The sequence below is a fragment of the Hyla sarda genome, chromosome 6, assembly GCF_029499605.1.
Source record: "Hyla sarda isolate aHylSar1 chromosome 6, aHylSar1.hap1, whole genome shotgun sequence".
NCBI lineage: Eukaryota > Metazoa > Chordata > Amphibia > Anura > Hylidae > Hyla > Hyla sarda.
In genome coordinates, this window is record NC_079194.1 from 5786626 (window position 1) to 5801291 (window position 14666).

Below are 14666 nucleotides of genomic sequence, written 5' to 3' on the forward strand. Positions count from 1 at the left end.
CAGATAAATTCTTTTGCTTTGCGAGGATTACAGTGTAACAATCTCTATTCTCTCCGCTTCTTCTGCTGCCGACACCATCACAACTTTTGTTTTTTCGCTTTTTAACCGTAACTTTTTTCTTTTTGACTTTTTTCGTTCAATTTTTCCCTTTATCCTTGGAATATAAATAAATTGATGTCGTCTTTTTACATTGGACTGAGTTGTGTGTTTTTGGCGGAGCTGGGAGCACATTGAGGTGTGTCCGTCCCCCGGGGAGGCTTTCGAGGTAAGAAGTCTTCGTTTTTATGTCTTTTAGTTTCTTCAGTTGTGTTTTGCGGTAACTTTCCATCTTTTTCTTCTCGTCGTGACGTCTTTGGTGTGGATCACTAGTTTTTATGTATTTTTTAGGTTTGGTATTACATCCTATTCCGGGAATGCAGGTTAAATAGAAACTAGGGTAAAGTGTGTCGTCTGCACGGATCCCGTAACCTGCCATGTTTTCCGGGCTTAGATCGATGCTTTTCTAGATCGCGGGCAAAATGCAATCCACATTCTTCACTTGTGACTACATCCTCTTCACAAAGGGGGAACGTGGGAACACGGGGACGACATTCCTTATTTAATCTGAATGGACAGCTCTATTGCATGGCCGTGTATACACCGGAAAATAATGGCTTCGTGGGCCACGTCTGGAATTAAATGGCCGGCGTAGACCCTTCTGTCTTTGTGTAATCGAGTGGTAAATTTTTGTATGTTGCATCTTTTGAAGATGGGAAATTATACTACAAACACACCCGCTCCGGCGCCCCCCGCAGGGCTCTCCGCACAGATCAAGCTCCCCGCTGCAAAAATATTCTATTTTTAATTTTTCTAAATTAATTATATTAAAAATATAATTTGTAAATAAACTATAACACACCCACTATGGCATCTCCTCATGGCACAGATTAAGGTCCTCATTACGAAAATATATATTTTATTTTTCATTTATATATTTGTTTGATTATAATTTATATATTATATATAATTTGTATATTTATTAATTTTTTGGGGATTATTTCAAGTGGTTTGTTTTGAGTTGTGTATGAAGCTTAATACCAGGACACTGTTACTTTAACCCATTGTTTTCCCATCTAGTGTACCTTCAACTTTTGCAAAACCACAACTCCCAGCATGGCCGGACAGCCAACGGCTGCTGGGAGTTGCAGTTTTGCAACAGCTGGAGGCACACTGGTTGGGAAACACTGTCCAAAACTAAACCTTTGGACTAGGGGGTTTGGTTAGTTTCCATAACCATTCGGATCGCAACAATGACGGCTGCTGATTTTTAACATATTTTTCTAAATCAGTTGTGAATTTTCAGCTCTTGTTGTTTTCAATTGAGTGTTTTGCGAAAAATCTGTGTCGCCATTTTCAAATCAGTGTTCGACAAAAATCTGTTATGTGACCCTCACACTGTTTCCTATTAAAGTCAATCAATGGTACGCAGAATAGGTGTGGAGCCTGTGCCGTGTGAATGGCGTCTTATCTGCTAACCTTGGGCTGTGGGAGGCGGCGAGGAGCAGGATGTTCAGGATGTTCCCCGTATGTCGCTGGACTCGTAACTACTGAAGATTACACCAATGTTCTGAGCCTGATGGGGGTTTTCTTAGTCACTTTATTAATATGATCCACTAGATCACAGGGACCATCCCTGGCACCACCTATAGTGCGAGGAGTGGATCCAGTAGATCAGAGAGACTGTCCCTGGCACCCCCCCCCATAGTGCGAGGAGTGGATCCAGTAGATCAGAGAGACTCTCCCCGACACCCCCCATAGTGCGAGGAGTGGATCCAGTAGATCAGAGAGACTGTCCCTGGCACCCCCCCCCCCCCCCCCCCATAGTGCGAGGAGTGGATCCAGTAGATCAGAGAGACTCTCCCCGACACCCCCCATAGTGCAAGGAGTGGATTCAGTAGATCAGAGACACTGTCCCTGGCACCCCCCCCCCCCCATAGTGCGAGGAGTGGATCCAGTAGATCAGAGGGACCGTCCCCAGCACCAACCATAGTGCATGGTTGTGATTTCTGTATTGCGCAGTGTTTACTGGCAGAGTACGGCGGGGTTCACACCTTCTGAAATCCTCTGCGCTTGTATTAGAGGTCTGTATATATCACTACAGATGAGTTCTTATACAGGAGGTACTGCAGTGATCAGCTGATGGGTGGGGGTCCGGCTCCTGACTCGAGTAGCTAATGTCGGCCCGCGGAGATGTATCATTACATGGCGGCCATTTGGATGAAATTTTTGCTACATAAGAATTTTCTGTACCTCCTTTCAATGCAGTGTGCCGAGATCGGTGTGCCGAGATCAGTGTGCCGAGATCAGTGTGCCACAATCGGTGTGCCGAGATCAGTGTGCCACAATCGGTGTGCCGAGATCAGTGTGCCGAGATCAGTGTGCCACAATCGGTTTGCCGAGATCAGTGTGCCGAGATCAGTGTGCCACAATCGGTGTGCCGAGATCAGTGTGCCACAATCGGTGTGCCGAGATCAGTGTGCCGAGATCAGTGTGCCACAATCGGTTTGCCGAGATCAGTGTGCCGAGATCAGTGTGCCACAATCGGTGTGCCTAGATCAATGTGCCACAATCGGTGTGCCATAATCGTTGTGCCGAGATCAGTGTGCCACAATTGGTGTGCCGAGATCGGTGTGCCACAATCGGTGTGCCGAGACCCCCCCCCCTCCTGGTTCTGTACTGACCTCCGGACCCCCTGGATTCTGTACTGGCCCCCCCCCCCCCCGACCCTTTTGGTTCTGTACTGGCCCCCCGACCCTTTTGGTTCTGTATTGGCCCCCCCAGACCCCCTGGTTCTGTATTGGCCCCCCCGGACCCCCTGGTTCTGTACTGGCCCCCCCGGACCCCCTGGTTCTGTACTGGCCCCCCCGGACCCCCTGGTTCTGTACTGGCCCCCCCGGACCCCCTGGTTCTGTACTGGCCCCCCGGACCCCCTGGTTCTGTACTGGCCCCCCGGACCCCCTGGTTCTGTACTGGCCCCCCGGACCCCTTGGTTCTGTACTTACCTCCGACCCTCCTGGTTCTGTACTGACCCCAGACACTGTACTGACTTCTGCCCCCCCTGGTTCTCTACTAACCCCATGCTCTGTACTGACTTCTGCCCCCCCTGGTTCTCTACTGACCCCAGACACCCCCTTGTTCTGTACTGACCTCATGCTCCGTACTAACCCCTGGCCCCCCTGGTTCTGTACTGACTCTCGGCACTCCTCCTCCTTGTGAGCCCTGAAGTTAGTATATTTGGGTCTATACACTGATAATTGTTCACGCTCCCCGGCTGCACACTCTCTGTCTCTGTGGACATTTTTTCTTTCGGTCTCATCTTCTCTTCTATTTCTGGACGGAAGTGTCCGGAGAGAAGAGACTATTGTGCCGTCTGGAGCGGCTCTTCGGCGGTGACTCCATTTCCTGCAGTATTGGAGAGGTCTGCGCCGGCCCCGCGGCTTCGTGGGAATGAATGAGAAGCTGTTTTAACGTGGCGCTGTTGTCTTTACGGTTATATGCAGAGGTGAATAAGAATGAAGCTGAAGGATTACCTAGGGGGTGTCAATGATTTTTCTTTTTGTTCCTCTGCAGTTATTTCTGTACAGCCGAATAAATCGTAAGCCTCTTAACCCCTTCAGTGCGGGAATGTCAAAATGTTTAGGGCTGAGTGGTCGGCCATATGCGACTTCATCTGATATTTTACCTGTTATGATTCAATTAACATGAATGAGAGTGTGATGTCACAGAAAACAAGAGATTCTGTCTAAGTCCAGACTCCTTTGTGCCCCTCCCCTCCTTCCTGTCCCCTGTCTCCCCTCCCCTTCTTCCAGACTTCTGTCTCCCTCACCCCCTCCTACCAGACTCCTCTATCCCCCCTCCTACCAGACTCCTCTATCCCCCCTCCTACCAGACTCCTCTATCCCCTCCTCCTACCATACTCCTCTATCCCCTCCTCCTACCAGACTCCTCTATCCTCCTCCTACCAGACTCCTCTATCCCCTCCTCCTACCAGACTCCTCTGTCCTCCTCCTACCAGACTCCTCTATCCCCTCCTCCTACCAGACTCCTCTGTCTCCCTCACCCCCTCCTACCAGATTCCTCTATCCCTCCTCTTCCTACCAGACTCCTCTATCCCCTCCTCCTACCAGACTCCTCTGCCCCCCCTCCTCTCCTACCAGACTCCTGTCCCCCCTCCCCTCCTGCCAGACTCCTCTGTCCCCCCTCCCCTCCTACCAGACTCCTCTGTCCCCCCTCCCCTCCTACCAGACTCCTCTGCCCCCCCCCTCCTTTCCTACCAGACTCCTCTATCCCCTCCTCCTACCAGACTCCTCTATCCCCTCCTCCTACCAGACTCCTCTATCCCCTCCTCCTACCAGACTCCTCTGTCCCCCCTCCCCTCCTACCAGACTCCTCTGTCCCCCCTCCCCTCCTACCAGACTCCTCTGTCCCCCCTCCCCTCCTACCAGACTCCTCTGTCCCCCCTCCTTTCCTACCAGACTCCTCTGTCCCCCTCCCCTCCTACCAGACTCCTCTGTCCCTCCTACCAGACTCCTCTGTCCCCCTCCCCTCCTACCAGACTCCTCTATCCCCCCTCCCCTCCTACCAGACTCCTCTATCCCCCCTCCCCTCCTACCATACTCCTCTGTCCCCCCTTCCCTCCTACCAGACTCCTCCGTCCCCCCTCCCCTCCTACCAGACTTGGCCTCCCGTCAGATGTTTGTGGCATAAGGGGGGGGCTATATATGAGAAGTGTGTACATCTCAAGCAAGCCTCCCCCTCCTCCTCCTGAGCTTCCGCCAGAGCCGTGGTACATTGTAATGAAGGAAGGAGATCACCGCGTCCTCCGCTTCAAGAAGGGATTTATGATCAGGGTCCGACCTTGCAATTTTGTCAGATATGTCATCAAAGTCTCAAAATCTGCTTCCGGCTTATCTGTGCTCCGATCAGCACCGGCCCCATTCATCTCACTGCCCCTAATACAGTCTTCTAAGGACTACGTTTAAAGGGGTCCCTATCCAAAGGATAAGGGATAAGCTGTCTGATCGCGGGGGTGCTGCCATTGGGGATTCCTGCGATCTCGGCTGCTGCAAGCGGCATTCGATTAGAGCGTCGGGTGCAGCGCCAAATGCTCATGTCGTCATGGCCGTGCCCCGCTCCTGACGTCACTGCCGTGCCCTCTCAATGCAAATCTATGGGAGGGGGCGTGACGACCCCTCCCATAGACTTGCATTGAGGGGGCATGGTTGTGGCGTCACGAGCCTCTGCCCTGCATCGCCAGTCATCCGGCACAGAACGAAGTTCGCTCCATGCACTGGATGTCTGGGGTGTCGCAGCCGATACGGCGGGGATCCCCACGCAGTCAGACATCTTATCCCCCTATCCTTTGGATAGGGGATAAGATGTCTAGGGGCGGAGTACCCCTTTAAGTCATTTTTCAAGCATATAACAGTTATGACTTGGACTGAAAAGCGCGGTGTGCTGCCATCCACAACTCTCTACATACATACACTGAGAACGACCCAACCGTCTTGGCCACCACGTTCGGTCTTGGAATTAAAGAGGACCTGTCTGGATCTGAGGACAGATGTGTCGCCGGGCGGGTAGCCATGCCTTGGAGGCACAAAGCGCGGATACGCCATTAGTTTTCATTATTTTGGCGTTAATGTAAGATTTATAAAGTGCAATTTTTTACAAAAAGGTGCCAATTTTTGCGCACGTTGACTCCAGCCCGGAGCTTATCCTTATGGGGTTTGTTGTTTAGATGCAGATGAGTAGTTGCAACAAAGTTATAGAGTAACGTGACGAGCTTTGATAAATTTGTCTTTTTCAATTAAGCCAAAAATAAATATATGAGCTGCGCGATATAAATTCCCTGTATCCGTATTTGTGGATATATTTGGACTCCATATTAACCTATTAGTGACCTGTGATGGATACCAACCACTGCCATCTGTCCCCAGTAGCCTAATACGGTTTTCTTGTTATGGATTACCGGTCGGTTTTAAGGTATGAGTTAGACTACACCGCCCTAAGACATCTCTTTATGACATAGGGGGGGGGGGGGGTACCCCTTTAATTTGCTTCCCATGAAATGTCTCTGGTATGTGCTCACTGATTAGATGCAGAATTCCCCTTTAACATGAGACGGGAAGTCAGGAAATCCAGAGGAAATCGTCTTCTGTAAAGGATGGGAACTCTGTGATTTGGCGCAGAAGTGAAGTTTCAGCTACAATGATGATTGGTTGGAACAGATACAAAATACTAATTATCCATCAGTGAATTAAAGAATATGGATCCATCCAGCCCTCCCCCTCTCTCTCCTCTCCTGACAGGTCAGTCTCCAGCCCCTCTCTCTCCTCTCCTGACAGCTCAGTCTCCAGCCCCTCTCTCTCCTCTCCTGACAGCTCAGTCTCCAGTCCCTCTCTCTCCTCTCCTGACAGCTCAGTCTCCAGCCCCTCTCTCTCCTCTCCTGACAGCTCAGTCTCTAGCCCCTCTCTCTCCTCTCCTGACAGCTCAGTCTCTAGCCCCTCTCTCTCCTCTCCTGACAGCTCAGTCTCCAGCCCCTCTCTCTCCTCTCCTGACAGCTCAGTCTCCAGCCCCTCTCTCTCCTCTCCTGACAGCTCAGTCTCCAGACCCTCTCTCTCCTCTCCTGACAGCTGAGTCTCCAGCCCCTCTCTCTCCTCTCCTGACAGCTCAGTCTCCAGCCCCTCTCTCTCCTCTCCTGACAGCTCAGTCTCCAGCCCCTCTCTCTCCTCTCCTGACAGCTCAGTCTCCAGCCCCTCTCTCTCCTCTCCTGACAGCTCAGTCTCCAGCCCCTCTCTCTCCTCTCCTGACAGCTCAGTCTCCTGCCCCTCAGTCTCCTGCCCCTCTCTCTCTCCTCATCTCAGTCTCCAGCCCCTTTATCTCCTCTCCTGACAGCTTAGTCTCCAGCCCCTCTCTCCCCTCTCCTGACAGGTCAGTCTCCAGTCCCTCTCTCCCCTCTCCTCATCTCAGTCTCCAGGCCCTCTCTCTCCTCTCCTGACAGCTCAGTCTCCAGCCCCTCTCTCTCTCCTCTCCTCATCTCAGTCTCTAGGCCCTCTCTCTCCTCTCCTGACAGCTCAGTCTCCAGACCCTCTCTCTCCTCTCCTGACGGTTCAGTCTCCAGCCCCTTTCTTTCCTCTCCTGACAGCAGCTCAGACTCCAGCCCCTTTCTCTCCTCTCCTGACAGGTCAGTCTCCAGCCCCTCTCTCTCCTCTCCTGACAGCTCAGTCTCCAGCCCCTCTCTCTCCTCTCCTGACAGCTCAGTTTCCAGCCCCTCTCTCTCCTCTCAGCTCAGTCTCCAGCCCCCCCCTCTCTCTCCTCTCCTGACAGCTCAGTCTCCAGCCCCTCTCTCTCCAATCCTGACTGCTCAGTCTCCAGGCCCTCTCTCTCCAATCCTGACAGCTCAGTCTCCAGCTCCTTTCTCTCCTCTCCTGATGGCTCAGTCTCCAGCCCCTCTCTCTCCTCTCCTGACAGATCACTATCCAGCCCCTCTCTCCTCTCTTGACAGCTCAGTCTCCAGCCCCTCTCTCTCCTCTCCTGACAGCTCAGTCTCCAGACCCTCTCTCTCCTCTCCTGACAGCTCAGTCTCCAGCCTCTCTCCCTCCTCTCCTGACGGCTCAGTCTCCAGCACAGTCTTATTTCACTCTGAACTGGTCAGAGCGGCCTGCACTATATACTGTATGAGAACATGCGGCTGTGGAATATGTCTTTTTCACCATATTATTGCGCACACATTAATAAAGAACTTTCTTTCGGAGACGTCCATAGACTTTCCCCCATCTGTCAGATGTTCCGGTGATTTTCCTCATGTTTTTGTCTATATGATGAGGGGAACTATCTGACCCCTCACTGGATCTGGAGATCTTGTTCTATACGACCAGTTTTACCGCTTCTATAGTCGGTGACCACAGATGTTGTTGTGCTCAGTGCCGCTCCCGCCCGCTCCTTTTGGAGTATATTTAGGTTCACGTGTGGTGTTTGTTCTCCGCCCCGGTGTCTGCCGATCATGAATACAATGGATTTACTAAAACAGATGGGAGGACAGGAAGGGGCGTCCGGGTCCATGTAGAAGACTCAATCAGGTGTCTGCAGAAGAATGTGACTCTTCTCGCTCCCCCGCTGGATGTTTTCTTCTGGTTGTGACTTTGTGTTTCACGTCTGCGGTCAGATATAGGATAAGGGCGCGTTCAGACAGGGCGGACCAGTGTGGATCTCCATCCATCTTCACCCAAAACCTCCATCAAATCCGCCAAAGTTTTCATTGCAGATTTATTTTTCCCTTTAACAAATCTGTAACCGAGCGAACGTGCAGCCGATTCTAAAGTCCACAGAATCTTTTTATTTATTTATTTATTCCAACAAACCAACTTTAAAGTTCGCCTCAACCTTATGGCGTAACCGTCCGCGGCTGAAATCATCTGAACATTGGCTTAAAGGGGTTCTCCATCTCCTCTAATGTTGTTAAAGGGGTTCTCCATCTCCTCTAATGTTGTTAAAGGGATTCTCCATCTCCTCTAATGTTGTTAAAGGGGTTCTCCATCTCCTCTAACGTTGTTAAAGGGGTTCTCCATCTCCTCTAACGTTGTTAAAGGGGTTCTCCATCTCCTCTAATGTTGTTAAAGGGGTTCTCCATCTCCTCTAATGTTGTTTAAGGGGTCCCCTTTAACACACACCAGCAGTGATCAGGCTGGTGTGTGTAGTTACAGTAGAGATATATCTGTATTTATTTATTAGGATCAGAAGGAGGAGGAGGGGGTAAACTTTCTAAATGAAGGTATTTTTTGTTTTGTCCATTATTTTATGCAGGAGTCTCCCTATTGTCTCTTTTTATAGGGGATTTCTGTGAGGGATAGAAGGAGCGGCGTGCGGGATTTTAGCCATGGAATATAAGCCATTACTGGAGGATAGAAGGAGGAGGATAGAGGGATATAGAGTAAGAGGGGACATAGGAGGGACGAGAGAGGAGGAAGAATGGGGGGAGGGACGAGAGAGGAGGAAGAGTGGGGGGAGGGACGAGAGAGGAGGAAGAGTGGGGGGAGGGACGAGAGAGGAGGAAGAGTGGGGGGAGGGACGAGAGAGGAGGAAGAGTGGGGGGAGGGACGAGAGAGGAGGAAGAGTGGGGGGAGGGACGAGAGAGGAGGAAGAGTGGGGAGAGGGGGGGGTAGAGGAGTCTAGAGGGGGGGGGGGATAGAGGGCTCTGGGTCGGGGGCACAGAGAAGGGTCTATCAGTGGATTACCTCCTCCTGCACATTGGTCTCTTTTTTGTGCAGTCCTCAGTGTATGTTGGGTCCATGTCCCCAACCTTGTAAATCGCCTTTGATCCGTCATATCCCATAATCCCTGGTGGTCTCTGTGGTCTCCTGGGGGGGCGGCCATGTAATCCTTGGACCTTTAGTTGGTTCCAGGGCTCCTTCTCTGCTCTTGGACATTGGTGGGCATCCCGGCAGGAGACCCTCCCTCCACGTTGTTACCCTCTGTCCAAGTCCTATGACCTGTCGCAAGATGACTTCATTGGAAGCTAAATAGAGGTTAGGGACAGTGGCCGTCCTTTATACGTCCTTGTAATATGGAGAACCTTTTGCTTATATTGAATCCTGCAGATCTGTTCTCCATCCTATTAGTTGGTTTTGTCTCTCCCCCCCCCCCCCCCCCCTCCCCCCCGATCCTATAAGTTGGTTTTGTCTTCCTCGATCCCATTAGGTGGTACTCCACCACCCCACCCCAATCCTATTAGTTGGTTTTGACTCCCCCCCGATCCTATTTGTTGGTTTTGTCTTCCCCAATCCCCCCCGATCCTGTCTGTTGGTTTTGACTCCCCCCCCCCCCCCCGGTCCTATTTGTTAGTTTTGTCTCCCCCGGTCCTGTTAGGTGGTTTTGTCTCCCTTGATCAGGATCCGCCGTCCTTAGCTGATCTCCTCTCCCCCGGGAGGTCTTGCTGGGTGGGAGACGTCCATCTCTGGGTTTCTTGAGGACACTCTCCATGACCTTTGGTCACGACACAATAGCAGAGTCCTCGGCCACTTCAGGGAGGAATCTGTAGAGAATATGGTGGGAAGAGGAGTAACCCATTGTAACGACGTGAGTCACTCCTACAGGATTAAAGAGCGCACTCAGAGAGTCCTTCAGGTCACACAAAAGCTTCTTCTTCATCTCCTCTAAGTTGATGAACGGCCATTAAGTCTTGTTGCCGGGGGATGGATCATATGGTCGGCACCACGGACGGAGCTTTGTTATGCAAATTTTACTCTTAAGACGCCGTGTTATGTGGGAATAATGTGTGCACACCTTCCGCCGACTCAAAGAAATAACCACTATAGATTAGAGCAGTGGTTTCCGTACAGTAACCCTCCAGCTGTAGCAAGCTGTCCGGGCATGCTGGTAGATGTTGTAGTTTTGCTACAGCTCTATCTGTATACTGCTGCTGCTAGCTCTATGGGATCAGTATATATATAAAATTAGTTTTTCACCTCCCCTTCAGCGCTATCTGTATACTGCTGCTGCTATCTCTGAGATTAGGATATATATTAGTTATTCACCTACCATCCAGCTCTATCTGTGTACTGCTGCTGTTATCTCTATGGGATCAGTATATGTTGTAGTTATTTACCTCTCCTCCAACTCTATCTGTATACTGCTGCTATCTCTATGGAATCAGTATATATTAGTTATTCACCTACCATCCAGCTCTATCTGTATACTGCTGCTATGTCTATGGGATCTGTGTGTGTGTGTGTGTGTGTGTGTGTATATATATATATATATATATATATATATAATATATAATATATAATATATAATATATATATAATATATATATGCACAACAATGGATTGCCGCTCACCACACCCGCAGCTGCTCCTAAGTCCGTGCTCGGACACACCGATACCGCCTCCGGCTCACACAATTAGCAGCAAAGAAGATAGTCCGGCACAGAACTGTAGTATGCAGGTAAAAACTCAGAACTTTATTTCAGCATAACGCAGTACACAGGCTTCTGTGTACTACGTTATGCTGAAATAAAGTTCTGAGTTTTTACCTGCATACTACAGTTCTGTGCCGGACTATCTTCTTTGCTGATATATATATATATATTAGTTATACACCTTCCCTCTGGCTCTATCTGTATACTGCTGCTGCTATCTCTGAGATCAGGATATATAGTGGTTATACACCTCCCCACCCAGCTCTATCTGTATACTGCTGCTCTCTCTATAGGATCAGTATGTTTAGTAGTTATTCACCACCCCTGAGGCTGTGTTCCCACAATTCATTACTTATTTTTCTTTGTTTCCTTGTAGCTGTGAACTTCAAAAACATTAATGAAGAGAATAGGAGGGAGCAGTTTGCAGAAATCTTCACCTCCATCGACACTTTAGCCTTCACCTTCGGCAACGTGTAAGTACAGGAGCGGGGGGCCACACAGTGAGATGAAAGGGGTCGGGAGAAATTGTGTGTAACGTTGGTGGCACAATGGTGAAGCCTGTGATGGAGCCAGATGACTGGGCAACAACAATCGGTCCTGTGACCACCTGCACCTGCATAGGACTCACCGCCCAAAAACAATCATCGGGAAATACTGGAAACATGTCGGGCGCTGTGTCATCTGACGGACCGCGTCGGGAGCGATCACCGGTACAGCAGCCGGGCTTATTGTAGTGTCAACAGAGCGAGCTTCAGCCATAAATCATAGAAAACCGGGCGCCAAAATAATACAGCGGCAATGTTTGGGCACACGCGGCACTAGGGAAGAAATCCATTATCAAAAGATATAGAAGGAAAAAGAAAAAAATGGCAGCAAAATGGAAGAATTATGTGCACACTAACAATAAAGTAAGACGTGCCCCTGATCATGATCAGATCACAGTATCACCTGCCGGGGACCCCAGCGATCAGCAATGATCTGTGCAGGAGGTGTTATAACGGTTATAGGACTGTGCTCTTTAAAGGGGAAGCATTCGGAACATTTTGGGTCAAATGCTGGTTTTGGGCAGCAGGGGTCATGACCTCATAACCGCGCCCCCTCATGACATCACGCTATGCCCCCTCAATGCAAGTCTATGGCAAGGGGCGTGGCAGCCACCACATCCCCCTCCCATAGACTTGCATTGAGGGGGGGCGTGGTGTCACGAGGGCGCATGACGTCACGGGCCCCTGCAGCCCAAAACCAGCATTCGAACCAAAATGTTCCGAATGCCGGGTGAGTGGAGTACCCCTTTAATATCAATGCAGTGTTTGTGGAATACACGATGGATCATTGTAACTCCTCTGACCAAGACATGAGGATCCTGCACAGAGGAGCCCCCCTCCCCCTTCTATTTACGAGGTTATTCAGCAGTAGTGTTTGTTTTTTCTTGCTTTTTATTTGAGGTTTTTTTTTGTTTTGTTTTTTTAATAATTATAATACAAGTTATTAGCCACACCTCAAGGACCTCACCGTACAATATGGTGCATAATTATAAAAAAGAATTGAGGACAGAACGTACTTGAAAAATACAAATGTTTTATTAACAAAAAAATTAACTAAAAATTAACACAGAATATACAATAAAAAGCACCAAATGAACTTCCGATCACTGGGTCCTATCTAAGTAGGAAGCTAATTTGGTGCTTTTTATTGTATATTCTGTGTTAATTTTTAGTTTATTGTTTTGTTAATAAAACATTTGTATTTTTCAAGTACGTTCTGTCCTCAATTCTTTTTTTTTTTATCATTGTGCACCATATTGTACGGTGAGGTCCTTGAGGTGTGGTTAATAATTTGTATTTCAATTTTATTTTGCCGGTGGAGATCGGCATTTTAACCACTTACACCTGGGACTTTATAGTTGTGAGCGGCACACGTCTATTTTTTTTATTATGTCCATTCTGTCAGCTTAGAAAAGTAGTAGAAAAAAAAAATCCTTTACTTACCTCCTTCCGCTCCCCCCGGTGCCTCCATTATCCTTCTCTTGACCCTTTTGTGCGATGATCCTCTTCCCAGTGTCAGGTGTCGATCAGTCACAGTCCAGATCAGCGAATCACTGACCACATCAGTGTTGGGCCTCAGCCAATGATTTGCTGAGCTGCACTGTGACGGATGGACCCCCCGACACCGGGAAGAGGATCGAACCAGAGGCTGAGAGGAGGATACTGGAGCGGAGGGAGGTAAATAAAGTTTTTATTTTTATTTTATTTTTTATTCTTACCAGAATGGGCATAGTCATTAAAAAAATAAATAAATAAAAAACACCACACCCTACTGCCGGAGTACCCTTTTGACTCAGATTTACCTAATACGGTAGAGGGAGGATATTCTCACCTGGACACTTCTTCATACGTTTAGGAGTCCTCCTATATTTTCAGAGATTTTTCTTAGCAAACAAAATGTTATAAGGGGGTGGGGGACGTTTACTTTAAAGGGGTCTTCTGGTTTAATAAGAAATAAATGTATTTACAATGTGTCTGTCTATATGTGTGTAAAATGAAAAACTCGTCCCTCCCGATCCTTCGCCCTGAATAAGTCGTTAGTCACCCGGGAAAGTGACCAGTGGTCTCCAAACTGTGGACCTCCCAGATTTTGCAAAACTACAACTCTCAGCATGCTGGAAAGCCGAGATGATAAAATGTTTCCTTATACCGGTTTCCCAACCAGGGTGCCTCCAGCTGTTGCAAAACTACAACTCCCAGCATGCCAGGACAGCCAAAGGCTGTCCTGGCATGCTGGGAGTTGTAGTTTTGCAGCAGCTGTAGGTCCGCAGTTTGGAGACCGCTACTTTTAGTCTGTTACACACATTTATGCTGTAAATCAGTTTTCGGTTAAAGGGGTACTCCGGCCCTGATAAATCTTATACCCTATCCAAAGGATAGGGGATAAGATGTCTGGTCAGGGGGGGGGGGGGGGGGTCCTGCCACTGGGGACCCCCGCAATCTGTCGTTCCACACCCACCGCAGCGCTGGAGGCTCCAAATGTGTAGCGTGATGACCACGGGGTCGGAGTATCGGGACATCACGACTCCGCCCCCGTGTGACATCCCACCACGCCCCCTCAAAGCAAGTCTATGGGAGGGGGCAAGACCCCCCGTGACCAGACATCTTATCCCCTGTCCTTTTGAATAGGGGATAAGATGTATTAGGGCCAAAGTACCCCTTTAAATCAGAATAACCCTTTATGGTTCTGTTTTTGTGGGATATGTCGTCTTTGTGTGTTTTGTTTGCTCCGTGTCTGTCGGGGAAGTTGTTCTATGAAGTTGATGTATTGTAAAATGTCATAAAAATTTAAATACTGAAAAAGTGTTTAGTTACCATAGGTGTGACCCTTACCTGTATATGGTTGGTTTGTTTAATTTATTTGTGCATTTATTTATATTTTAATTAATTTTGTTAATTTTATTTATTTGTGCATTTATTTATTTTATTAAATAAAATTTTAATAAATGCAAAATAAAATAAATGCACAATAAATTTAATGAAATTAATAAAATAAAATAAATGCACAATAAATGTAATTAATAAAATGTATTAAAATAAATGCACAAATAAATGAAATAAAAATTTTATTTATTTGTGAATTTTTTTATTTTAATAAATTTAGTTAAATTAAATTCATTTTTATTGTGCATTTATTTATTAATGCATTTTTTTTATTCTAA

At 48.4% G+C, this 14666-nt stretch overlaps 1 protein-coding gene across 1 annotated transcript in view; it reads left to right on the forward strand.

Annotated features, from left to right (window-relative positions):
- Positions 1 to 14666, forward strand: part of ARHGAP29 (Rho GTPase activating protein 29) — a 163660-nt gene that overhangs the window by 68297 nt on the left and 80697 nt on the right. Inside the window, exon 4 of the mRNA XM_056526663.1 lies at positions 11337 to 11433. Within this exon, the coding sequence (XP_056382638.1) occupies positions 11337 to 11433 (97 nt within the window). The remainder of the gene's footprint in view (positions 1 to 11336; positions 11434 to 14666) is intronic.